The sequence below is a fragment of the Eumetopias jubatus genome, unplaced genomic scaffold (assembly GCF_037043125.1).
Source record: "Eumetopias jubatus isolate StellerSeaLion01/CBP00866 unplaced genomic scaffold, mEumJub1_p1.0 scaffold_9, whole genome shotgun sequence".
Taxonomy (NCBI): domain Eukaryota; kingdom Metazoa; phylum Chordata; class Mammalia; order Carnivora; family Otariidae; genus Eumetopias; species Eumetopias jubatus.
Genome location: NW_028274815.1, coordinates 52,054,741 through 52,081,387, shown reverse-complemented (window position 1 = coordinate 52,081,387; position 26,647 = coordinate 52,054,741). Strand labels below are relative to the sequence as shown.

Below are 26,647 nucleotides of genomic sequence, written 5' to 3'. Positions count from 1 at the left end.
GAAGATCAGAGCCCCTTCTCTCTTAACAAAAGACTAGGTCCCAGGTCTCCCCTCTTCACAAAGAAATTTCTTGGACTCCCCAAGAGGTTTAAGCTAGGGCAGAGGCCTCAGAGTGGGCATCAGTCTATCCTGGGCCCTTGCATCATAAAATGGACACTTTGGTGTCCCTACTACCTCTCCTCCCCCCTGCCCCAGCCCACCAGGAACAAGGCTTCCAGGATAGGGAACCACAGGAAAATGCTGCCTCTTGTTCAGATCAAGTCCTTCAAGGTCTCTGTAGTTCAGGGAGGCACAAGCAGCATATCTTGGGGGGAGGGAGGGAGGACCCATGGCTTCAGTTTGCAACTATACAAGCACTTGCACTTCCTCCAGGAAGCTATCCTGGATCCCCTGTTATCCCCTGGACACATCGCTACAAATCATTCATTAAACAAATGTTTATTGAGTGCTTTCTATGTACCAGGCACCAAGCCAGGCACTATTAATACAAAAACTGAAGGACAGTCCCTGCCCTCAAGGAGCTTACAGTCTAGTGGGGAGATAGACCAGTAAGCCTAGAGTGATTTGTGTGGTGTGCTGGGGGAAGAGGGGACAAAGCTCAGAGGAAGTGAAATCTAAGCTGAGAACTGACAAGAGAAGGTACCCAGATGGGCAGAAGAAAGGAGAATCAAAGTGGCATCTCTGAATACAGGAGGCGGGGACACAGGGTGCAAGGTGGCAAGTGATGAGGCCAGAGAGGCGAGCAGGAACCAGACATCACAAGTTTCACAAGCCATGCTAAGGGGTCTGGTCTTTATCCTGAGGGCAGTAGGGAGCCATGGAAGGTTGTAGGCCAGGAAGTGACTTGATGAGCTATACATTTTAGACAACTCTGGCTGTGGGACATCGAAGGAGAAGGAGGCTGTCACAATAATCCAGGTGTAAGTTGATGACAGTGGGTGTGGCTCAAATCAAGAGATGTTAGGAAGGTAAACTTAACAGTTTTTAGAGATTGGATGAGGGGGAGGGGCAGAAAGAGAAAGCAGGACTAGAAAGCAGGTTTCTGGTCTGGCTCCTGAGGGGTCTTGGGGCCACGGCAGGTACCCAAAAGGCAGGTTTGCAAAGGACAGCAGCAAGTGCCCTCTGGGCCGTGAGAGTTGTCTGTGCACCCAAAGGCGAGAGGAACTATGGTTCAGAAGATCAGGAGGGATGCTGGGGCTGGAGGTCAACTCTCAGTTCCTTGGCAAAGAGTCCTTGAAGCCATCAGCTTGGATGGGCTCCTCCAGGGAGCCCACAACAGAACCCTGAGAAACCCCATTGTGCGTGGGGCAAATGGGAGAAGCCTGCACAGGAAACTGAAAGGAATAGCAGAGGCAGGAGGAAGACCAGCCACAGGAGTGCCAGGGAAGTGCAATTCAAGAAGCTGGGGGTGAGCAGCCCTGTCAGATGCTGCAGAGATCCAGTATAAGATATGAAAGGGTCTGCTGGATTTAGCACGAGAAGGCCACTGGCAACCCCTAGGAGAGAAGCCATGTCATCGGGGTGAGGAACAGAGAAGGAGACAGCAAGGGAGAGCTGAGCCAGCTGCTGACGCAGCAGTGAGGACACTGGCCTCCTGTGTCCTCTACCTTGTCTTCCCTCGTCTGCATAGGATAAAAAGGCCTGGCCATCTCATTCCCAGCAGGAAGAAACCAAAACGTGCTACTCCTCTCAGCGAAAGGGAAAGGCTGGGATTTTTAAGAGAACAGGAAATGCTGCAGTCAAGGGAATGAAGGGCTGTGGTGGGACTTGGGGCAAGATACAGAGACTTTCAAGCACGGGCTTCCCTGGCTTAAAGGTACTGCATGTGCACTGTCCATCTCCGCACGTGCCAGTCTCGACCCGAGGTACAGGACATGGCAGGAACGGCTCTCGTGGGGGCTTCACTCCCGTATGTACTGCTGAGTACTTGCAAGGCACTGTAGTTGGAGTGCAAAGTCAGCAAATGCTGGTCTGTGCCAGGATCTGGCCCACCTTCTTAGAAGACTGAGGTCAGCTCCCCGGGAACCAAGAGCACTCAGAAGAGAGGGCCAGCCCTCGTGTGCTCTTAGAGCGACAAACCGTTTCTCCCCTCAGTCCCGTTTCATAAAAAATAGGCTGTAATCCAGTCTGCCTGGAAGCCAGTTTCTATTTTCTTTCCTCTTAGGCCCAAGATAGAATTCAGCCAGAAACTGCTCCTTTTCCCCAGGGGAAAGCTTACAAATAGGATATTGCAGATGTTCCAAAAATCCCACCCAGTCCCAAACCGTCCCTCCACGGCCCCCAGCGTCACAGCCATGGCGCCTTGGGGAAAGAAGAGATGGAAGAAAAGGGAGGGGCACGAGAAAGGCTGCCTCCACCCCCAACCCCCCTGACCCGGCTCAGCTCCTCACCTCTGCCCACTTCCCAGGAAGGGCCGTGAGAGCAGTCCCGCTGGGAGGGCAAGACCCAAACCCAGAAAAGAAGCCCCTGGAGCAGAAAGTCCAGTCCAGTCCAGGGCAGAAGGTCAACAGGAAGAAAGGGAGATGAACTTTCAGGATATTAAGGCAAACAGTGCCACCTAGAGTCTTTATTCAAATGGGAATCAGCACTTGGGACAGAAATCACAGTTCAACAGCAAAAACTATTTCTCCTGGAAGTGCCAAGCCATGGCCCCTCCCCACGGCCATCTGCCCAGAGAACTTATCCCTGTCTGCTCTCCAGCTTCATAGCCCCTGCCCCGCCTGCCCCGGCTGAGCCAGAACCTCCTGACCCACCACGGAAGTGGGTAGGAGGGTCAGAGGGAGCTCAGCTCCCGCCTAACCAGGTGGCCCATGGCCTCCTGGCTAAGCAGGCTCTGCCATCCTCCTGGTACCCTCTGAGGTCACAGCCTCTAGCAGCGTCAGATCTGAGCCAAGCTGAGCCCTTCGAGGAAGGTGGGGATGAGGGCTTCAGGGAGAGTCAAGGGAACAAGGGCCAGGGCGGGGGGAAGGTGCCTCCCAGGCTCATGGCCCCCACCTAGTGCAGAGGCCCAGGGGCCCGACTCTCCTGATTTTGTCCCCACATCCCCTCCCCAAGGGGTTCAGTATATCTTCTGACGACTGGGTAGAACGGCCTCTTTGATGAAGGAGAAGACAATCAGGATCCCTAAGCGTTTGCCCCGCTTGCCTTTGGTGAAGTAATTGGAGACCACGTCATCTGTGGAGACACAGGCAGGGGGATGAGTGTGTGTGTCTACATGTGAACACGGCTCTCCCCACCTAGAGCCCAAATGCCTCCATCACAAGGCTGGGCGCGGGCTCCCCACACAACCCAGGCCTTCCTGAGGCAGTCCCACCGTGACCCCTGACAAGCCCCTTCTCACCTCCTGGCTGCATGGTGGAGGGCAGGACGTTTTCCCCAGCCGACAGTGACACAAAGAACGCAAACGGGATTATCCACAGACAGAAAGTGAAATAGGCCAGGACCTGGCAACAAGAGACACTGAGAGAGGGTGCCCTGGAAGTGCCGCGGGTGGGCCCCACACGGCCACCATGCATCTTACAGAGGCGGTCAAGAATGCACAGAAGGCCCCACACCTGATCTCTGAAGGAGGCCAGGGACCAGGAAGCAGAGGCAGGGCAACCTCAGACATGGAGAAAATTCAGTGGGGAAAGGTGGAGGCTGAGGATGACCGAGTGTGACCACAATCCCCAAATTCTGGGCACTAGGACAAGCAACTCCTCTGAACTAAAGGAGGCAGATGGAGGGTAAAACCACGACTGACCCATCTTCCCCCCAAAAGTGACCTTGTTCTGCCCAGGGGTCGGAACTGGAACAGCAGGTTGTGGAGAACCCCTGAGCGGAAAAAAGCTTGGCAGGCTGCTGGAAGGAGCCGGGCTTCAGGGCTGCAACCTGCCAGCCCCATGAGGTCTGCATCAGACAAGGCCACCCCAGTGCCCTGTCCTGACCTCAGGGTGTTAGGCTGTGATCCTGGGAGAACCAAAGGACTCCCTGGGGAAGAGCAGTGACCTCCCCGCCTCAGCTAAAGAGACCCCTGCTCCTCACCCCACACCACTGTCTAAACTCCTCAATACTATTTTTTTAAATGCGTTATCCCTCAGCAGACTATTTCAAACCCCAGCTAAGTTCACAAAGCAAATCATGCAAGTCCCCTTTACTTCCTCTGTCCCTGCTAATAGTTCGATGTACTGAACACTTCTTACCTCTGAGAAAGGATAATATTCCTCTGCAAAAAACTGAAATGCTAGGTAATGATTCACCACCACTAGCCCTGTTGAGGAAATGAAGAGTCAGTTTGGGGGGAAGAATATAAAGCTGGACTTTTAACCTTCAAAGGCCCCTGGGAGTTGGGAGTCCTGAGTCTTAGTCCTGATTTTACACCCAACTCAGAGTATGGCTATAAGCCAAGTACACTACCCTCCAGAACTCAGTTCTCCATCTGTGAAAATGCAGAAGGCATTTATGAGCAAAATTAGAAGGCAGATAAGAAAGCTCTTTGAATGGTATAAAAATGAGACTTATTATGTAATCCAAAGCACCGTGACCATTAACCTGCTTTTAAGTGGATGTGAGTCTCAAAGAGTGCCCTCCCATGGGCAGTGGGCACAGAAGTCACAGGGCAGATAACATACTCCCAAGAGATTCCACTCTGAACTGGGCAGCTGGGAGAGGGCCTCAAATAAAGAGGCTCTCACTCCTCAGGAATAAAAGGGCACAGTTTGGGGCGCCTGGGTGGCTCAGTCGCTAAGCGTCTGCCTTCGGCTCAGGTCATGATCCCAGGGTCCTGGGATCGAGCCCCGCATCAGGCTCCCTGCTCAGTGGGAAGCCTGCTTCTCCCTCTCCCACTCCCCTTGCTTGTGTTCCCTCTCTAGCTGTCTCTCTCCCTCTCTCTGTCAAATAAATAAAATCTTTAAAAAAATAAAAGGGCATAGTTTGCTAGATGCTTTGGGGTGCAGTTTTAGGGTTCCTCCAAATTCTGGGGGAGAGGGTCCTTTTCTCATTCTGCCCCAGGGTAGGGCTCACTGGTCTAAACTGGTATGTTCTGGACTGACACCCACCTCCTTAGGGTGCAGCCACATTTATGGAGGAGAGAGACAACTTGCAGATCCTGGGGATGGGCTGCTCAGAGATAGGCATCCCTGCCTGTTCTCACGGTGAGGTGAAGGGCAGGCACCAAAACAAAGCCCCCACTCAAACTGAACACCCCGCACGCCCACCTCAGAGCCAAATGCCACGTCTTGTTTCTCTTTCCTCCTCTCTTGCCTTTCCCCTTCTAAGGCAGAGCTCTGCCGTGCCTAGCCACACTCTAGGACTGGGGAAACTGGAAGACAGATGGTGCCTGATGCCCACAGATCTTCAGGAAAAGTCTCTCAGGCATCTCAAGGGCAGGTTGGGGGAATGACAAAGGGAAGCCAGGAGGCTTCTGGGAGGCTTGGTCTACTGGGAGGGTGGGGGGTGGGGAGGGTTCTACCCCCTGGGAAGATGCAGAAGGGGTCTAGTCTCCAGGGAAGGACTCCCCACACCAACCCCCACCAAACACATCCTCTGGCAGAATCACACCAAGGCACTCAGGGAAGAGGCCAGTCCTAGCTTTAACTGGGTGCCCTCCTTGTGGCTAATATTCTCTTTCCAGATTCTCCCACAGAAATAGAAAAGTAGCTCCAAGAAACTCCCAATTACATCTCATATCCTGCCCAAAGACTAGGTGACCAGTAATGGTTAATGGGAGAAAAAACAATCCTGGTAACCAAACACTTCCCAGAATCTTTTCTGGGGCTATCTATAACCGCCTACTGTGTGTCACCTGAGTCCATCATCAAGAACCCAAGGCCAGAGAGAAGAAATGACTCCCAGGATCAGAAAGTAGTGCCAGCTTAAAGGCAGAATGGTCAGGGTCTTCCAAACACATTTGTTTACCCCAACGCCAGCACCTGCAGGGGGACCCACAGCCCCATGAAGCTTGTGTTAATCAAGACTGGGCCAGACGACTAGACAGGGAGCTACCTGCCTGCCAGGGTAGGGCTTTGGGCTTTTTCTGGCCAAGTGGTTTCTTAGAGCCCGTAACTACACAGAGAACCCACCTTTTGTCCCTTCTCAAATTCACCACCCTGGGAAAGCCCTCCCTAAGTATCCCACCCCCACTTCCCCCATCCCCCCAAATACTAATCACTAGAGCCAAGAAGACTCTAGGCTCCTCAAGTTTAAGAAGTCCATGTTCCCAATCAGCCTGGCCTCCTGGAGGACCCTAGTGGTTTGCCACTTTTCTCTATATCCCCATAGTGCCCCCGACTGAGCCGGGCACATGCAACCACCTCGATGGCCTCCCCAACTCTGCCCCCTCTCACCGCACGAAAGGATGAAGTTAGGCGAGGTCAGCATGATGAAGGGGAAGGTCTGGAGGAGGCCAAAGTAGACGAGGTTGGTGAAGAGGCCCACGCCAATCATGAAAGTGGGGAAACGCTCAAACACGTAGAGGCCAATCAGCACAGCTGTGGAGAACTGAAACGAGAGGTACACAGTGCAGGGAGCCTCTTCCAGGCAGCCTTCTTGGTCTCATTAACCCCCAGCCTGCTCTGGGCAACACTAGGTTCACGCTTCCATCTCTCCCTGTTTCACAGTCCTCCGCAGCCTGTCTCTCAGCTCCCAAAGGGCAGCATCTTTTAATGCCATTCTCAAAAATTTTTGACAGCAACCCACAGTAAACATTTTAAGATCAAAGTTCAAATTTCAATTCTATTGTATTCTATTCTGTTTTTTGAAAATGCTGATCATGACCTACTGAACTGATGACACAACCCAATAATGAATGAGACCTACAACCTGAAAAACACTGTTCTGAAGGATTTATAGTTGTCAGCACTTAACAAATGGCAGTTGGTAGAATGAAGGTCTAATTCCTGTACCAAAACCCTCAGGCCAGGCCTCTGAACCCAGAGCTGACTGCTATGGTCTCATCTCCACTACTAACCCTCTACCCCAGAGTGGCTGCTGACACCAGGTGACTTGAGAGGCACTGGACTTCTCCCATCCAAATGGTCCCAATTCCCACCCTTTCCCACAGCTGGCAGGAGTCTACCCGCCAGCAGGCATTCCTGGAGCTTTGACATCAATGGCAAGGATTGTGTCTTCAGGAACAGAAGCCTTCCATGAGACCTCAGGAGGGCAGGGCCTGGGCCAGGGAAGGCGTCTCCCTCTTAGGACAAGTCACTTGATCCAATCAGAACGAGGGCAATGAGTACTCTAACTCAAGTACTCAAAACTGTTCTTAGGTAGGTTCTTCACAGTTCTTCGTGGGGGCTAGAGACAATGGGAAACAACCAAGCAAAGGCCAAGCCATGGTCCTGTCAACACAGAGTGTGCACTCAGCTGTCACCCTAAGGAACTGAGAACAGGGTCTGCAGTGAAGCGCTGCTACTTGGGAAAGGGGCGAGGGAACACCTGGATCCAGAGAGCAGACTCAGGAGACAAGGTGCAGGTGAAGGAGGTAGGGGTGGCACCCTCAGGAAACAGCAGGGACAGAGATCTCATCATCCATGCAAAACTCTCCCCACTTCCTCCTTTGAGGCAGGGCAAAAGAGGGAAAAATCCTGGGGAAAACTGCCACTTACCCAGATCATGTATTTTATGATCCTGCTGGTGGCCACTGTATATTCTTCTATCAGTTCTGCCAGGTAATAGAGTCCAGCCGCTGGGGGGGTTGGGAAGAGGGAGCAAGCAGGGAGAACATTAGCCAGAGTCACTCCCACCATCCTGGTCCTTCTCTCTCTGCAGCTGGGTCCCCATCAACCCCTCATGGACTCCCTCACTAAGGAACAAACCAAACAACCCACGTGGGGTCCTCCCAAGTCTGAAGAAGCAAAACTTTGTCCGAGCAACTAAAAAAAGATTTCATAAAACTGAATGGAAACCTGTATCTGATGCCTCAGCACAATGCTAACCTCTGGTCCATAAAGGGGCATTTCATTCACTCATTCACTAAGTATCTGTTGGGCACCTGGTTTGGGCCAAGTGCCGCTCTGAGTGAAGAGAGAACAGGATAAGACAGGCAAGGTCCCTTCCCCGACCCAGCGCGGGTAAGCGGGGGTATAGGGAGAGGCGTCAGACGAGCCCAGTGTGACAAGCGCTACTTCATAGAAAGTACAGGGCACCACCAAACCCCCTAAGGAGAGCCTCCCGGAAGAGGTGAGAGATCTCAGCAGAGAGCAAGAGTAGGAACTAGCCAGAAGGGAAAAGCGTTTCAAACTCCGAGAGAGTAGGCAGTACGAAGGGGCGGGGATAAGTGTCCGGGAAAAGTTTAGCGCGACAGGCCCGCGAGGGTGGGCACGGCAGCGGTTGGCGGTGCGCGAGCCCGGGCAAGGGGCACTTGAGTCAGCCACTCCCAGGCGGTGCCGGGGCGGATTTAGTGACAGCGGGAGGGACCCGCGGTCCCACGGGGCTGCTGGAGGTCAGCAAGAGGGGGCAGGATCCAGAGGGACAGGAAAGGGGAGGGATGCGAAGGCCGGGAGCACCGGACAGGAGTCTCCCGTGATGCGACCGCCTTCGTGATGCGACCCCCGGCCAGCACAGATGCCGGGACAGGAGCCCGCGCGGACCCGGGTCGCGCACTCTCACCGACGGCCAGCGTGATGAAGGCCACCTGGATGAAGAGCGAAAGCCAGCTCAGCACGTACATGAACCACATGGCGCCCCAGCCCCGCCCGCCCCCCGACCGCCGGGACGGGCCTGCGCGCTTCGGCTCCGGCGACACGGAGCCGCCGCCACCGTCACCGCGTCCCCGCCCTGCGGACGGACGGACGGCCGTGCGCCGCCGCCGAGAGGAGCCCGGCCGGAGTGCCGCCCCCAGCCGAATCCGGACGAGCGCCTCCCGCCGGCGCGGAGGACCAGCCGGCCGCGGCCGCGTCCCGCACCCCGCTGGCGGAGCTCCCGCCCCCCGGGGCTGCACCCAGCGGAGGGCCGGCGACGCAGCCCGGGGAGGCAGGACGGTGCCCGGGGGCGGGGACGCGGCGCCAGCCGGGGGGACAGCCTTCGGTGCACTCCCTGGGCGCTCCCGCGCCAGCGTGGAGGGGTCCGGGGCGCGAGAGGGCCGCCTGACTGCTCCCCAGCAAGCACCGGCCAGAAGCGTTCAGGCGGGTCGCCCACGGGGCTTGTCTTGCCACCGCGGCTGACCCGAACAAAACTGTTGCGTGCCCAGCGCGGGCCAGGCACTGTGCTAAAGGCTACGCCGTATTTCCGTGATGGCAGTTGACTGTAAATCATTTCAGGATGGGGAAGCTGGGGCCAAGGAAGGTTACCTTGCCTCGGGTCATACATCTAGGAAGCGGCACAGGCAGGAGTTGGGGCGCCTTTAATCAGTCATCCTCAGGTGTAACTCTCCCTTTAGGCTGAGTTCCTTGAGGGTACCTTCTGCACCTTTGTATCGCCTGCACATCGCCAGTGGCGGGCACGCAGGGCGCCCACTGGGCGCTGAATGCATTTACTCTACCGCGGAAGACTTACTGAGGGGCGGAAGGCGCAGGGCAGCCCTTGTTGAGAAGTTCCCCATCTGGTGGCCAAGACAGGCATGCAAAATAAAGTGTCTGCACGGGCCTGGGCTGTGCTACTCATCTCGGGATAATCTTCACATGCATAAAAACGAATACATATTCCTCAAAGATTAAACATAGAACTACCATATAGTGCATCGATTCCACTCCTGAGTAGATACCCCCCCAAAGATTGGACAGGTGATAGGAGTGTCTTCCGCAGGGCTCCCAATCCCTTGGAATTTCCAGGTGAGAGGAGCATTTTTGGTCTAAAGAGGCGACTCTGGGTGGGCTCCTGGATAGATCAGGATGGGGGCTGGTCACCAGAAAGACCAAGCCCTGGTGAGAAGCTTGGAACTTTCAGTCCCATCCCCTATCCTCCACAGAGGGGAGAGGGCTGGAGATTGAGCTAATAATCATGACTGTGGGATGAAGCCTCCATAAAAATCTCTAAACTATGGGTTCAGAAGTTGGTGGATGCATCCACATGCTTGGAGGGTGGCCCACCCCAACTCCACAGGGACAGAAGCTTCTGGGCTCGGGAGCCTTCCAGACCTCGCCCTAAGTGCCCCTTGATCTGGTTGTTCATCTGTACCTTTATAATATCCTTTGTAATAAACTGGTAAGTGTAAGTAAATATTTCCAAGTTTTGTCAGCCAATTATCTTGTAGTTATTATTTCCAAGTTTTGTCTAGCCAATTACCCAACCTGAGGAGGGAGGTTGGGAACCCCCCACGTTGGGGGGAAGAATTCCTGAGGAACATGTATAAGGAGCCACGGGAGCTTCGAGGACTATGGGCTTATCTATAAGCCTCCTCACTGCTGCACTGGGAGAAACTGAAACCAGCCTGAAAGTTCACTAATAGGAAACTGGATAAGTGCCTTTGGAAACATCATAGAGCAGAGCTGTAAAAACAAATGAGGACAGAATAAGTCATGGGGGTAAAAAGTATAGCACAGAGGGCGCCTGGGTGGCTCAGTTGGTTAAGCGACTGCCTTCGGCTCAGGTCATGATCCTGGAGTCGAGACCCGCATCGGGCTCCCTGCTCAGCAGGGAGTCTGCTTCTCCCTCTGACCCTCCCTCCTCTCATGTGCTCTCTCTCTCTCAAATAAATAAATAAAATCTTTAAAAAAATAAAAATAAAAAATAAAAAGTACAGCACAGGGAATATAGTCAGTGATATTGTTAAAGTGTTGTGTGGTGACCGATGGGAGCTACACTGTGGTGAGCAGTGCATAACATAGACACTTGCTGAATCACTGTGTTGTACACCTGAAACTGATGTAGCATTGTGGGTCAACCATACTTTAATTGAAGAAAAGAATAAAAACAAACACACAAAACTGAGGATGTTCCATATAAGAAGATTCCCCTTTTGAAAAAAGTAAAAGGCTGGGAAGAAAGAACTAGGTATTCTTTATAGAGGTATTCCTTTATATAGACTATCTCTGGAAGGATACATTCTAAAATGGTGACATTGCTTTGCTTCCTAGGAAGAGAGGGTAGGGTTCAAGAGTAAGAGAGAGCCTTTCTACTGTATGTCTTTTTATATTCTTAACACATGGAACTACGTAAATATATGTAAACATATTACCCATTCATAAGTTAAGTTTAAATTTAAAATATTCATAGTATGCTGGATCTGCTGGGATGGCTCAAATTTCTTGTTATTACCCCATCCCTTTGTGAGGAAAGCCACTGTGTAGTAAGTTGGCCAACCTCGGATCATGTGGCCTGGCTGTCGGGGAGTCTGAATTTGAGACACGGACGCATCAGTGAGTAGAAGAACAATAAAATCTCAATTGTTCTTACTTTTTCCTAGACATTGTCCTCCTGGGGAGGGAGGAGAATGTAAAAGTATTCCCCCACTCTTCCCAGAACTGTAGAGAAGAGAAACTTGGGGGCCAAAAAGGTTAAGCGCATTGAGATGACCCGATGAAGGATTGTTGCTGCAGGGCTGGACATTTTCACTTCCCCACAGTCTTGGGGCCAAAGCTGGTCCCAGGAACGAAGGCTGAGCACTGGTGTTTCCTCCCACAGCAGGCAAGAGAAGCCATGGTTTCCTGAGAGCCGTGAAAAGCAAGCCAGGAGGCCCTGGCTCCCATCTGCTCCTCCTGACCCAACAGCACTGGACAGGGCTCAGGGAGGCTCTCTGGGACCCATGCTTAGGCAGGGGGTCACAGGGGAGAGCAAACCCAGCCTCCCCGGAAGGAGGGTTGGGAGGGAGCAGGAGGACTCCTCACCCTCAATTCAAGGGACTCAAGGGTGCAAGGGTTTGTAGATTCCGAAGTCTGTTGACCTACATACTGACAGTAAGTATATACACTTATCCCAATGTTACACGTAACTCTTTAACTTTTCCTAATTCACACACTCATGTGTTACCATTTGAGGCTGGCGTGTGTGGGGACCAATTCCCATACATCTCATGAGGATGTTCTAGGGGAAAGTAGCTCTTTCACCGTCAGATGGATCTCTTCCTCAAAACACTAACTGCTAGCATTTATAGTGTTCTCAGTGTGTGCCAGACACTGTCCTAAGTGATTTGTATGTATAAACCCATTTAAGGTTCATTGCTAGCACAGGAGATAGTGTTATTATGATGTCCATTTCACAGATAAGAAATTGAGGCACAGAGAGGCTGAATACCTTGTCTACGGTCACATAGCTAGTACTTGGAAGAGCCGGGGTTTGAATCTGGGCATTCTGGCTCCAGAGCCACATGGTTTTTTCTGGTCTCTTAAAAGTCACTTGCCTTTGTTGTGAGAGTGATTCCGCCTGTCTTGTCATCACCTGCCATTTGGCCAGTGGACTTGATCCTGTTTTATCTCCCCAAAGGCTGCCTGATCCTCTGGCTCTCCCTCTTTTCCCTCCACCTTTATCCTTAGAGGAGCTGATGAATACACCTAGGATTCTCGTCACCTCTGGTCCCTTCCTGCATCTTCACTAACTCCCCTTCTCACATTCTCACAGACTTACACCTTCACTGAGCCCACGGCCAGGGGCAGGAATTTAGTTGGTTCTGTGGTCCCAGTGACCCACACAGCTGGGGCCTGCACATCCCTAGGGGCTGGGAAAGGTAGATGGGTGTGGAATGAAAAGGCGGGGGAGTGCAGAAGTGTGCATTTCGAGTCCTGGGGCCCGGCTGTGTTGGCTGCCGCCCTCTAGTGGCGGCCAGAGGAGCTGCAGAGGACCAAAGCCAGGGCCGGTTCCAACACCTATTGAAGGAGTTTTGAGAGACCATGGGAGCCCCACCATCAGTGTTAGAGTGTGGGCCAGGAGGCAGGCAGGAGAGGGGACACACATGGACACGGACACACACACACACTAGTGGTGAAGACAAAGTCCACATCAGCATCTGGGCCTCCGCAGCCCCTGCCTGGCCTGGCTGCAAACAGTGACAGTTGTGAGAGAGACATGGTGAAGTCAGAGACAGAGAAAGGCAGGCCTGGAGACCCAGGCCCCTCTTCCCTCATCATCCTCTCCTCCCCCTGGGGAGTGCTTGCCTCTCCCTGCCAGTGCCCCAGCCCCAGGGGAAGCACAGCTAGCCCCTACCCCACTCTACCCTTATACACACGATGTCACCGCAAGATGACCCCTCTCAAAAGTGCCCACATCCCAGGGGAAACTTCTCCTCTGATGGTCCGTGTAATCAGCAGCTTTACTGTTGGGCACCTCACCTTTCTGGTCTTGGTCTTGCTGCAACCTGCCAGAGCAAAATTTGGTAAAAGACAAACCACAAACAATGAAAAGCAATGACCACAACTATGTTCACGTCATCTATTTGTCCCCGTAGTCTAGGCCTCCTGACCCTGTTTCTCTGCTCTGCCTCTGCCTCCGCCACCCCAAACAGCTGCCCTGGTGTTCCTGGCACCCCTGTCACATGCCTGGAGCCCCAAACTCAAGTGGCTGAGTTAAAGAGCTTTCTAATGACAAGTCCTCAGAGGGCTCTATTAATTGCATCGCATTAAGCTACTAGGCCTGCGAGGACCACGTGGGGGGCGGGGGTGAGGGTGTGAGGCTGGGGAATAACAGGAAAGAACAAGGTGGGGGAGGGGAGCAGTCTGGGACTTTGCACACATCACATGAGACCCTTGCTGACCTCTCTCTCTATCTCTTTCACACCCGCCCCCCCACCACACACACAGCAGAGCCCCTGAGCAGAGTTGTGGGGAAGCAGTCAGCTAATGGAAGTCCAAGGAGAGGAGGCAGCCCATCAGCCAGAACAGTGGAGAGCCATTCATCTTTGCTTCTGTCTTTAGCATAACACAAATCATTGGATTCATGGCTGGAATGTCTCTCTGTCTTTATTCAAGCAGCTCTGAGTGGTCTCTGATGACAGGAATTGCTGATTAGAAGAAAAGAGACCACTCTCTCTGATAGGCTAGCTCCCCTCCTGGGTGGGGGGGGGGAGATGAGATTAATTTATCACAGGACTAAGATATTTCAGGACCAGGAGGTGGCTAGTTCTACTGTCCATTTCATAAAGCAGGCCAAATATTAGCCTATGTTTGAATATCTTAGCAACTCACTACCCCCCATCTGGAAGGAGATTTTTCCTTCTACTGAGCAGGTTGGTCCCATTTTCTCCCCTGGGCTGCCCAGAAAAAGTCTCTATATCTAATATAATATTGTTATTAGTGGCTAATGCTTGTTGAACATGTCTTTGTGCCAGGCACTGAGCTATGTCCTTTACACACTCTCTTGTTTAACCCTCACAAAAATTCTATAAAGTAGGTTATTATTTTTAGACCCATTTTACAGGGGAGGAACCTGAGGCACAGAGAAGTGAATAAATTGATCATGTTCACACTGCTGATCAGCCCCGGGCTGGGTGCCCAACCCTGCAGGTATACCCAGGACATGGGATTTTCAGTGCTACCCAGGAAAGTCCTGGGCCAGCTGGGATGAGTTGGTAACCCCAGTGCCTAGTCTCCCCGGCACTAGCTCCCCACCTGCTGAACCACTGAGATACTGTCGAGCAGAACACCGTGCACGGCTAACCGGTGCCAGGGGAGCACTCCAGCTATGTGGACGATACAGCCAGGATCATCACAATGCCGACCACCAGGACCAGAAATCCAAATACTGCCCGCTGCGTCTAGGTGTTGGAATCACCGAGGAAAACACAACACGGTCAACCGCCCGATGGAACAATGCTTTACTCCCACAGAAAAGAAACAGAAGATCAGCTTCAGCAGCAGGCATCAGTCCCTCATGGCCAGCAGGGGGCCCCCAGCAATGGGTGCAGCCAGCAGGGCGTTGGGCCTCTGCGCACCGGCCTTGTACCGCCGCCGAAGGCCCCACCGCGTCCTTGGACTTTGAAATACAGAATGCTGTGCGTGTGCCTGAGGGCTGTCCAGGTACTGCTTAGGCAGAACAGAGGCACACCTTGAGCCTGAACCAGGGAAAGACATTCCCACAGGGGGCGGTAAGCCCAGCACAGCTGTGTGGCCTCGTTGTCTCCTGGTGAGGAAGTGGTCTGGGCCCGAGGCTTGTTCTCAGGCCCGGCCCAGGAGCGCGCCTTTCCCAACAGACGCCTGGCCTCAGCATACCCACTCTTCAGACACTTCACACGCACACACTCCCCACACGGCCTCTCCTTCCAGCCGGACTCATGGGGAACACTCTCCACCGCTTTTATAAACTTTTCATCACCTCCCCTGTGCCCCTGCGGTGGTCTGGATGGGGCCCTTACAATAAAGGGGACGGGCCGTGTGTAGGCAGGCTGAGGGACTGCAGCCGGATCTCCTCCTTGCCTTTCCCCCTCCTGCCACAACCTCTGGTTTGTTTAGGGCAGCGAGGGTGCCCTGCTTTTTGAAAAAACCAAACCCAGACTCCCTGTTACCGTCCTCAGGAGTGGGCGGGGGATGGAGGAGGACGTGAGATGCATATCAACTCCAACAACAGGTAAGGGTAGCGTCCCTCTGGGGAGCCCTCCTTGCCTCCTGGCTCACACAGTTGAGAGAGAGAAAGAGAGAGAGTCGGAGGTTCCTTCTCTTTCTGTGGTTTCTTGCCTCAGATGCAGACTCCAGCCTTGCCCATTACACCCAGCCCCACCTCTCCAACCGGCAAACTCCTACTCATTCTTCAAGACCCAGCTTAACTATTTCCTGAGACCTGTGAGAATGTGCACCCAGCACCCAGCACGGGCCTAGCACACAGAGGGGCTGATGGTGGGCAAAACCACCTCACCTACAGCCATATTTCTGCTGGGTGATACTGTACCCCTTGGAGAGGGAGAGCCTTAACCCAAGCGAGCCAAGCTGATTCTCGTCACCTAAGCTAGCCAAACACATTCTCTTTCCCAGAACTGGAAAGGTGCCCGAGAGAGAAAGAGCACAGGAGACCATGGGTTGATGAGAGTCCTGAGTACCCACACCTACCTCTTCCTCCCAGCTAGAGCTGCCCCGCCCAGGCCGCCCAGCCTGCCTTTTTTCTTCCTTCCCTTCCTTCCAGCCCTTACCCAGGAAGGACAGCCCCCTGGAGCCTTCCTGGCCCTCCCTCCAATCCCCACATAAGACACTCTGTGTCATGGCACTGGAACCCCAAAGAATCCTGCTCATCCTGGCCCCTGCCCTGCACAGACTCTCCTACCCAGCACTCTTACTTCACTCACAGTGCTCTTCCTCACCCTTCTCTCGGCCTCTCTCATCAATTCCGACCAGGCTTTCAAGACCTGGGCAGCACTCCTCCTCCAGGAAGCCTTCCTGAGTGCTCTAGCCCATTCGAACCCCTTTCTCCTCTGACCTCCTGTTTGTACTGACTCCACGGTCCTCCTCAGATTCATCTCCTGCCTCCTCGTGATTTCTGGGCTTCTTAGTGAACTTCCCAGGAGGTGACGCCTTCCTTGCCTGCCCAGCTAATCTGTGAGACCCGTGTCTGCCCACCTGCAGCCTGGCTCAACCCCGGGGCCAGGCACGTGGAGATGCTCAGAAGCGGTGCCCTGGTTGCTGCTGGAGCCCCTTTCCCTCACCTCTGCACCTCAGATTTTCAGGGAGGGGCCCAGCCTTGGGAGAGTCCTAAGGGGTCGGGTTACATAGGAGCAGGTTCCCTCTCGCCCAGAGACACAACTCTGGCCTGGCGCATGGAAAGGATATGTTGGGGAGGGGAACAAGATTACCTCTTAATTTCCTCCCAAATCTGAAATCTTTGAGCCCAACACACCAGACGAACTGCTGTCCCAGCCCTCCTGCCTGCCTTACCTCACCCCCAGCCTCCATAGGCCTTCCGGGTGGGCAGCGCAGGTGGTGAGAGCCTGAAGCCACAGCCGGAGGTCAGTAAGAGGCCAGAATCCCTCGTGGGACTGGTCTTAGGGCCACTGCCTCTGGCTCGCTGTGTGGCAGCAGGGGTGGGGGTGGGGTAGGCGGTGACATGTAGACAAAGCTAAGTGCAAATCCTTGCCAGTCAACAGCAGCAGAATCACATTTCCCAAGAACTGTGAGTCTCCTTGCCACCCTGCCTACAGCCTTGACAGAGTGGAGCAGGCAGCTTCTCCCCAGAGAGCCTCAGGGCCGGGCCAGGCTAGGGAGCAGGGTGGTGCAGACCTCAGAGGCTGATAGGTGACAAACCTCAGGACACCTCAGCCACTCGTGCCCAGAAAGGCACATACACAGAGAGGCTCCCACACAGCCAGCATAGGCAGGGACCACAGAGGGGCCCACAGGCAGACATACAGGCACAGAGGCACATGGGACCCACTCAGAGACACGTGAACAATCAGGAAGGTACCAGTCGGACCTAGATATCAAGTAGACTCAGGTACAAGTAGACACACAGACGCAGGTTGTCATGCCTGATGTCATGTCATCCTGAGACACCCAAGTCGGTCTTCCACAGGAGAAGGAAGCCTTTGGCTGGTTTGTCAAGGCAGTAACAGAGTTTCCCACCCACTCCCCATCCACCGTCCTTTCCTTTCATTCACCTGCCTTCTCCCGGAGGCCGCCTGAGGGGCATCCAGCTCAGCTTCCCCTCCTGAGCCAATGAGGCTCTCTGTCCCAGGGCTGTGGGGTTAAGGAAGGAGAAGGCAAAGTCTGGAGCCGGCTTTTGGCCTCTTTGCTGGAGGCTGGGGCCTGCCCTGCTTGTGGAGAGCCCGTTTAGTCCCAGAGTTCAAGTGCACACACCAAGTAGGCATGAAGTAGATACACAAAGGACGCTAAAGGAACGACCCATGCTAAATGGACACGAGCAGGCACGCGCGTGCCCATGGACACAAGAGTCCTGCGCCGCAAAGGAGCACGCGAACACCTGCCGCATGCACACGGCCACGGGCACAGGCAGAGGTGGGCACGCTCACGTGTCTCACTTGGCCCTGCTCCCCAGAGCCCAGGGGGAAGGGTTATCACGCATGTTCCCCCCGCCCCGCCCCGGTCCAGCAAGCCTCCAGCAGGACTCCACTCAGCCCTCCTGGTGCTAACTCAGCCTGACACGCCGGCGGCACGTGGGGCTCCCCGTGGAAGCTGTGGCAAGCCCACCCCCATTGTGGTGGCTGCGAACCGGCTCTGTGTTGGGCCTTGGGTCACCGCTCGGTCAGCCATGGCTGATACCTTCTTCCCACTTGTCTCAGAAAAGGCACTGCTGTCCCCTCTGCTTAGGCCTCAGCTGGCCACTGAACCACACATGCCTGGCCACGTGGGACCGGCTGGGCCAGTGGGCCCCTCTGACTGTGGCCCCCACCCCACTCACGCCTGACGGGGAACAGAGAGAGCTCGGCAAACAGGATCAGCCCGGGGTGAGCATTTGCCCAAGGGGTGTGGTGTGATGATAAGGGTATGAGGAAGACCCAAGCCCAGATATCTCTGTTACGGTGTCTGAAATGCCACCATCGGAAATTGGGTCCTCTAGGTCAATCCCTGCTCCCCGACAGGCTTTCTGTTAGAGCGCACATCCCCTAATGGGGGGAGGGGGGTCCTGAAAGGTGGGAAGAAGAAACACTACTCACTTGAATATCACGATCGATCCTTACGTATAACCGTCAGGGCTCTAAGCTTGATACTGTTGTGCTCTCAACACCCCATTTCCAGGGATTTTTCAGTGGATGGTTTTTAGAGTAGAAGCGGCTGCCCTAGCTTACTACCACCACTCTTCATCTCTGGGATATTAGGGTTCGGGGAAAGGTGGAGGGGCGTTTCCTCAGCCCTCTGGGATCCTCGGCGGGTGCTAGTTTATCTGGCTTTCTTCCCAGTGGGGCTTGAGGGTAGAGAGTGGGGCAGTGCCTGGGCCTTGAGAAAGCTCCAGACCTGGCGTCCTCTATGGAGCTGCCCGCCTAGCTCCCACTTTTCATCCTTCCAGAGCCCAACTTACATCCTTTCACAATCTTGCCAGGGTCCAAGCTTCCTTCCAGTTTGGGACTAGAACAGCTCTCACTCTCTGAGCCATCCTCAAAGGCTTGACTCCTCCAGGGAGGCACCTCAACTGCTCATCTGGCCGCAGTTTTGCAACGGGTGGCTATGTCCTTGCCCCATCTGCCCCACTTGGGGGATTGCGGAGCTCAGGGAAGATTTGGGCCTTACCATGCCTCTCCTACCTTTCTTTCCCCAGTGCCCCAGCTGGGGGTTCATGACGGCACAAACCCCATCTGTCCAACAACTCCAGTGGCCTCCTTTGATATAGTCCATCACTCAGGGAGAGGCAGAATGCTAGGGAAGGCCCACAGAGGCTTTGGGCAACACCTCTGAGGCCAGCTCTGACCCCGGCTCTGGGTCTGGAGAGCTGAAACCCGCCTTGCCCTTCCTCCTTTGGAAGAAAAGGCTAGGGCAGGCCAACATCTTACTGACCCAGAATCTGGGAGAGAATTCTGGGCTGCCACAGGGAAGGAGGGGTGGAGGAGTTAGTTCTAGCTCTGTCTTCCCACCTGGCAAGGCATGGCAAGAGAATGACCTGAGGCTGCTGGTGGTTCCAGCCCAGGGGGAAACAAAGCCCAAGCCTGAGGGCTTAGGGTGAAGCCCCTGGAAGAACTGAAAAGTCCATCATTTAAAAGCCAGTGGACTGGGGCCCCTGGCTGGCTCCGTCGGTACAGCATACGACTCTTGATCTCAGGGTTGTGAGTTCAAGCCCCATGTTGGGTGTAGAGATTACTTAAAAATAAATAAAAATTAAAGCCAGTGGATTATTAAAGAAAAAAAAAAGAGGGAAATTTTGAATTGAACAAGAATGGAAATTATATTTCCAGCTGGGTTATCCTTAAAGTCTGCCCATGGGATTATTGAATTGGCATGGGCCCTCCAGGACCATGAAGTGGGTGATCCTAAAGACCTATGTTCTTTTTCCAGAGTTTTCCAAATTGGAATCACGAGAAAATTTGTGTGTGTTGGGTGAGAGAGTGTGCAGGTGGGTAAAGAGAAGGCTCCCTCTGTGCAAATAACCTTGTTTATTGAGCCATTAAACAGGATCAAACAGGTGTCTCTCCCTTGGGGCTTTTTGGAGGCTTAATGTCCTGATGGGCAGCAGGACTCCCTGACATAGGGCAGGTAGTTGGATGGTAGAGGACTCAGTGTTCCCAGGGATCACAGGAACCCTTTGTCCTGGAATTACCAGTTAACATCTCCTGAGGAAACGGCATTTGGGAAACACCACTGAATTGCTCTGTGGGTAACACCTCAATCTGTTATTTGCCGTCACATGTTAATCCTGCTCTCCTAAATTATGGGAAGACAATTCTAAAGAACTGAAAACTGAATATTTCTCCTCCTAAGAAACACTTGAGTCAGATAATCTGTCTTGGATCATTGGGGTGACCCCCTCAGACTTGCTCTAGGACTCCTCTCCAGAAGGGATTTTTTTTTAAGGGTGACCAACTCAACCCATTTTTGCAACTGAAAGCCTTGCATCCCAGGAACTCCTTCAGTCCTGAGCAAACCAGACCACCAGTCTCACTGCTTCTCCACAAGTATTTCTACATATTTCAACAGCGGAGGTTGGCTCCAAGGAGCTCAAGGAGCTCTGTGAGCCCTGGTGAGGAGTTCTGTGAACCCAGCAGGGCACCTTTCAAGGGGACCGTTTCAACTGATTAGGCTACTGGCAAGCCTTTCCTCTTCCTTCTGTCTAGCCTCCTGCCCTGTGGGTCACACTGCCCGGGTCTCCTGGGCCAGTGAAGAAGGGGAGGAACGTTGCCTGGCCCTCACAAGACACTCTGTGTCATGGCACTGGAACCCCAAAGAATCCTGCTCATCCTGGCCCCTGCCCTGCACAGACTCTCCTACCCACCACTCTTACTTCACTCACAGTGCTCTTCCTCACCCTTCTCTCGGCCTCTCTCATCAGTTCCGACCAGGCTTTCAAGACCCGGGCAGGGCCCCTCCTCCAGGAAGCCTTCCTGAGTGCTCTAGCCCATTCGAACCCCTTTCTCCTCTGACCTCCTGTTTGTACTGACTCCACGGTCCTCCTCAGATTCATCTCCTGCCTCCTCGTGATTTCTGGGCTTCTTAGTGAACTTCCCAGGAGGTGACGCCTTCCTTGCCTGCCCAGCTAATCTGTGAGACCCGTGTCTGCCCACCTGCAGCCTGGCTCAACCCCGGGGCCAGGCACGTGGAGATGCTCAGAAGCGGTGCCCTGGTTGCTGCTGGAGCCCCTTTCCCTCACCTCTGCACCTCAGATTTTCAGGGAGGGGTCCAGCCTTGGGAGAGTCCTAAGGGGTCGGGTTACATAGGAGCAGGTTCCCTCTCGCCCAGAGACACAACTCTGGCCTGGCCCATGGAAAGGATACATTGGGGAGGGGGTTGCAGACCCTCAGGATTCTGGGAGGTGGGAACTTGGGCTGCAAGGGGAGTCTTTGGGGCACCTGGTAGGGAGGGGCAGTGCCGGTCAGGACAGCTTCCTGCCCTTCAGCAAGTTTCGCAGCCTCTGTTTTCCTCACTTCTCTTCCTCTACCTGACTCCAGGGACTGTCCCTTCTCTTGCATGCGCTCTTCCTGGAGGCCGTGACCCAGTCCAAGGCTTGAGCTGCTTACCATACGCCCAAAGGCAGACACTCGGTGCCTGCTAAGGGGGTCCTAGCCAGGCTCACCTCCAGGAGACAAAGCCCCAGAGGTGTCTGTCCTGAACTCCTACCTCCTTCCAGGAGCCCTGCTGGCAGAGGCCTGTCTGATCCTGGGACTGCCCTTGCACTTGTCTCATCCTTGGGTAGCAGCCAGGGCTGGAACAGGTGGGGACTTGCCCTGAGAGAGGACCCTGCCCAGCCTCTACGGGCAGTTGTCTGCTGCAGTCTCTGTCCGCCAGAAGTCTGATCAGAAAGGGAGGCCCTAGTCGAGACAGGTGCTAGTCTGGCAGAGGTCCGTTTACCTCTTCTCCCTCCTGAGGTCCTGACCCCCGCAGGCTCGGGAGGTTGGGCTCTCGTCAGCCCCTTTCCCAGCAGACAGTTCCTCCCAGCCTGGGGAGGGATACTCAGCCACAAGGGCTTGAGGGTGGGTTCCAAAACATGGCGTTTCTTCTGATTTTCCAGGTTCTTCTGTGAGACTCAAGGGTTTGCAGATAAGGAGCCACAACTTTAGAACTTTTTGGCCATTATATCGATTTTTGTATGTGTGAAATATTTCACTAGAAAGAAATACACTACATCTACAGGGTGGAACCCTGCTCAGCAATGGGAAGGAGCTCTCAAGATGTACCACAACCGGGATGGACCCCCAGGGAACTGCATTAGGTGAAAAAAGCTTCCGTGTAGATCACATTCTCGAAATGACAGGATTTTGGAAATGAAGAACGCATCATTGGTTGGCAGGGGTCAGACCAGCCCTGAGGTCAGATGCTCCCAGAACAGGCCTCCTCTGGAAGAGGTCCCTCCACTGGGCAGAGGGGCTGCTTTCTCTCCCGGCTTCCATTATTACCAGTACCTTCCTCTCTGCCTCCAAGAGAGAGAAAAGCTCCGGCTGCTATTGCCCGGCTGCTCTCAGTGGCTCCTGACATACTAAGCTTCGACCAACCTGCGTAACCCACCCTACCCTGAACCCTTTACCCTTCTCTCCCAGGACTTAGAGTGTCCGTAGCTCAGAAAGTCCTGTGTCCAGGGCTCCAGCTAGGTGCAAAAGAACAATTCCTGATAAAGGAATGGGACAGGCTGGGAGTGGAAGCTTGTGAGACTTATCCCCCTGGCTGTGTCACAGATTTCCTAGAGAAGGGTCAACCTCCCAGCCCACCCTCTGCACACACTTATTTCTGTGTTTCTTGGTGTACCTCAATGACAGGGTAGGTAAAAGTTGGTGCAGGGTCAGATGATGGAATTTGGAATTCTATGATTTCTTTGAGCATCAGTGGCCTAACCCATCATGACCAAAAGCATGTACCAGGTGCCCCTAATCCACTGGGAATTGGGGCAGTCTTGTAGAGTGGAAAAGCTTTAGAGTCAGAAAGAACTGGGTTCAAATCCCAGCTTGGCCTTCTATGAGGCCCTTGACCTGGGGGCATGTTGGTGTGTATAAGATGGGCTTGCAGTTTAGCTCATGGGCATTGTGTAGTTAGGTGACATGAAGCTCCCCCCCCGTCCCCCCCCCCCCTTAATCCTGGAGGCAGCAGCCTGGAGGGAGAGTCCAGGAGCCCAGAAGGAAGGAAACATAAAACCCTCTGAACCTGACAAGCAGATAGGTTCTAAAAACCGCAAGAGATAGAGACTGGTTGGAGGCCCAAACAGGGAGACTGGGCATCCTGGCAGCTGCCGTGGCCGCCCCTCCTGGCACTGCTTCCTGCCGTGTAATCCTGGCCCTCAGATGCAAACGTGGGAGCCACAAGGAGGCTGAGTGTTAGGTCTAGACTGAACCCTGGAATGACTGAGCTCACCTGTACATGATTCGATTAGGAGCAGAGGATTGAGATAGAAATTCAGCTCAGCTGTAGGAAAACAGTTGGAGGTTTGCACCCCTGAGTTTGTGATCTATAAAAGAGTGGACCCACGACACAGGTGGACATTTTCATATATGCACTTGTACACTGATACACCCGGAGCAAGGACGTCTCACACACATAAAACATATGTGCCCAGTGTGTGCTGGTAAACGTTTAACAGCCAACTTTCTGGAAGACAACAACCACCTGATTTAGAGCAGTTACTGGTTTCTGTGTTGTAAATATTCCCACCATGGCAATTTTGAGCTGCAATGCGATGTCACCTAGTGAAAGTTAGAAAGATGTGCACAGCTTGTTCTTTGTGAGCTAGGGCGAGCCTGTTCCAGCATCACACTGTCAAGTTACGTTTACACATCTGTGCATCTGCTCACAGTTGCCTAAACATCCAGGATTGCTTAGGTTCCTTGAAGAACTGAAATTCTAATTCCAGTTCTGTATATACACTAGGCACAGAGAAATGCATAAAGATATTATCTTAAATACATGTGCTTGTAAACACGTTAGTCACTTAGAAACCTATACAAGTTCAAATATATAAATAAGCATATCCACATCTACATATGGATACACATAAGCCAAAACATGCAAGGAAACCTCACATAGATACTCCCACACTCAGAAAGGGGGATAAACCAACCTAATTTTCTGGGGTCGCTGCACTGGCCTAAGACTGCACACTTTCAGATCAAGGGGCAGGAGACTAGGCGATCAGACTTTTTATATTTATCGTCAGCCGTCTGTACTTGTTTCTGCAATCTGTCCACCACACCCCTTCTCGCCTCTCCTGGCTGATTCCTGGCTGTCCTGCAGGTCTGGAAGAGCCCTTCTCTTGCCTTCCAGCTACCAGCTCGGGAGTCCCACCTCCACCTTTAGTAAGGCAGCTCCTTACCCCTCTCCTTTCACTGTGGGAAAGTCAGCTCCAGCTTCTGTCTCTGCCCTCATCCCAGATCCATAGAGGGAGAGGTCAGCACGACCCCCGACTTGGATCCCTCCTCTTGATTTCTGCTATGCCCTATCCCTCATCACTTCCTTGTTCATTTCATTCTTGCCTGTGCCATTGCCCCAGCCTTCTGAATGTCTCCCTGCTCCAGGCTCTTCCCTCCCATTTGTCCTGCTATAAGGAACCTCCCAGATTAATAATCCTAAGCACAGTGCTGAGGTCACCCTTGTGCTGGCAACTTCCCAATTTAGGACAGATTAGGGCTGAATCCTTTGGAGGCCCCTTGATTACTTCTCCAACTCTTGCGTCCCCAGGCCAGTTTCCCTACTGTTTTCTCCAAATCTGTTCCGCAAATTGTCTCTGCTACAGAATCTGCTTGCTCCCCTCTTTAGTTCACGGTGGGGCATTTACTACCTCTCGTGACTGTGATACAGTGCTTTATGGTTTATAAGCACTCCCAAAAACTATTTATGGACCTCCTCTCATGTGCCTGGACCGAGGTTAGCCCTGGAAATACAATGAGCAAAAACAGATGTGGTTGTGCTTTCATGAACCAAGTCAACATAACCTGTTGAAGACCTTGGGTCCCAAAGTTCTCTGACCCACAATCAAGTGGATTTGGGAGGGAAGGTATTTTCCTGCTGTTCCTCTTGCCTGCCCCGCCCCCAGTGGAAATCTGGCCTCCCTGGAGCCACGGGGACAAAGAACAAGACTGTGACTCCCAGAAGAGGACTTTACCAGCCACATGAGCATTACAGAGGCAGCTGTTGGGATGTGGCAAGCCCAGTGAAAGGGGCTATTAAACTTCTACAAAGCTAAGTAGAAGTTAACCCTTGTATATATATTGCAACATCTTTATTTCCTCCTGTACCTAGCACAGCCACAGGGAGGAACATGTATCTGTGTGAGCCTAGGCTAATTGCTTTGGTTTCAGAGCTTCGGCTTCCTCACCTGTAATAAGTGGTTAAAAATCTCTGATATTTTCATGGGGTTGTTAAAATAATCAAACAAGGAGGCACCTGGGTGGCTTGGTTGGTTGAGTGCCCAACTCTTGGTTTCGGCTCTGGTCACGATCTCAGGGCTGTGAGATGGAGCCCCTCCTTGGGCTCTGTGCTTGGGGAGGAGTTGGCTTGGGATTCTCTCCCTCCGCCCCTCCCCACCTTTCAAAAATAAATAAATGAAATCTTTAAAAAAATAATCAAACAAGATAAAAGTACACGAAAGAGCTTTAGAGAACTATAATGGACAACACTGTTAAAAGTTCAGAAATAACAGAAGTAAAACCAATGAATCACTGAAGTAGTAATTAATACAAGTTTACTGCGCACACACCAAAAGTACAGTTTGCAAACCAGGAGCACTCAAGCCAAAACATGGAATGAGGCTCAGAGATAGTATCGTTATAAAACAGCTTATTTAGTGACAAGACTGTGACTGTTTATTCTTTAGTGCGATTGGTTATTGTGGTGTCTAAATAGGGTATCTCTCAATCAGATGGTGGGCGAGGATGTGGTGGAAGCTGGTTGGGAGGGACATGAAGGAACTCACCTGTGGCAGATATTGAATACACCACAAGGGAATAGCAGCGGGACAGCAGAGGGGAGGCTGTCTGCAGTGAGGCAGAGTTGGGGCTGTTTTTAAAGAGGGAAGGTGAAGAGGTATGGCAACATATGCAATTCTCCCCTTTTTGGTAACTGTGCCTGGTTTTAAGTAGCTCATTGGTCAGTTAGGGCCTGTGGTCAGCCTGTCTTCAGCCAAGTGGTCGCTGTGGGCCCTTTCTTCATACCATTGCTCGAGCCCATTTGCCTAAAAGCAGCCTGTACAGTTACAGTATTAAAATTTTCTTAGATGATAGGGAAATGGCCAGTGGTTACCTCTTATGAACCTTGGGACAGTTCAAGTTGTGCTTATGATTTCTAGAGGCCTAAGCAGCAAATAACCCAGGTCAAGTTAGTCTTGCAAAAGAAGCTAAGTTAAGCCTTGTGTATATGACTAGACTGATTTTGTCTGTTCAGGGAGTTTTCAAGGCTGCTGTTAGCTTATTTTGCAAACTGTATTTTACCAGCTCAAGTGTGCTAGCCACATTTCAAGTGTTCAGTAGTCCCACGTGGCTACTGTGCTGGACAGCACAGGGTAATTAGTAACGTAAGTGAAAATTAGTTACAATCTGCGCATTACTTTAAGGTTTCCAAAATTCTTATGATATTTAAATCCTGTGTTAGTCTGGGTAGGTGGACGTTTATCATTTCCATTTTGTAGATAAGAAGCAGCTGCTGCAGCGACTGTGTGTAATTTACCCAAGGTCCTCGGCTAGTAAATGGTGAACTCAGTCCTTGTCTTTGAATCTGGGCACTTTCTCTTTTGCTTCCTT

General features: G+C 52.8%; 1 protein-coding gene across 3 annotated transcripts; it reads right to left on the bottom strand.

Annotated features, from left to right (window-relative positions):
• Positions 1 to 2,528: 2,528 nt before the first annotated feature.
• On the bottom strand, positions 2,529 to 9,468 carry TEX261 (testis expressed 261). Of its 3 annotated transcripts, XM_028116294.2 has the most exons (7): positions 9,270 to 9,468; positions 8,590 to 8,614; positions 7,587 to 7,666; positions 6,324 to 6,477; positions 4,182 to 4,249; positions 3,341 to 3,443; positions 2,529 to 3,174 (listed from the first exon to the last, which is right to left on the bottom strand). In XM_028116294.2, the coding sequence occupies exons 1-7, from the start codon at positions 9,282 to 9,284 to the stop codon at positions 3,059 to 3,061; spliced, it is 561 nt and encodes a 186-aa protein (XP_027972095.1). In that variant the 5' UTR covers positions 9,285 to 9,468; the 3' UTR covers positions 2,529 to 3,058. The 3 variants fall into 3 exon arrangements, with proteins under 3 accessions (XP_027972095.1, XP_027972096.1, XP_027972094.1); XM_028116295.2 differs by lacking the exon at positions 8,590 to 8,614; XM_028116293.2 differs by lacking the exon at positions 9,270 to 9,468 and having other exon boundaries at positions 8,590 to 8,748.
• Between the last annotated feature and the right edge of the window lie 17,179 nt (positions 9,469 to 26,647).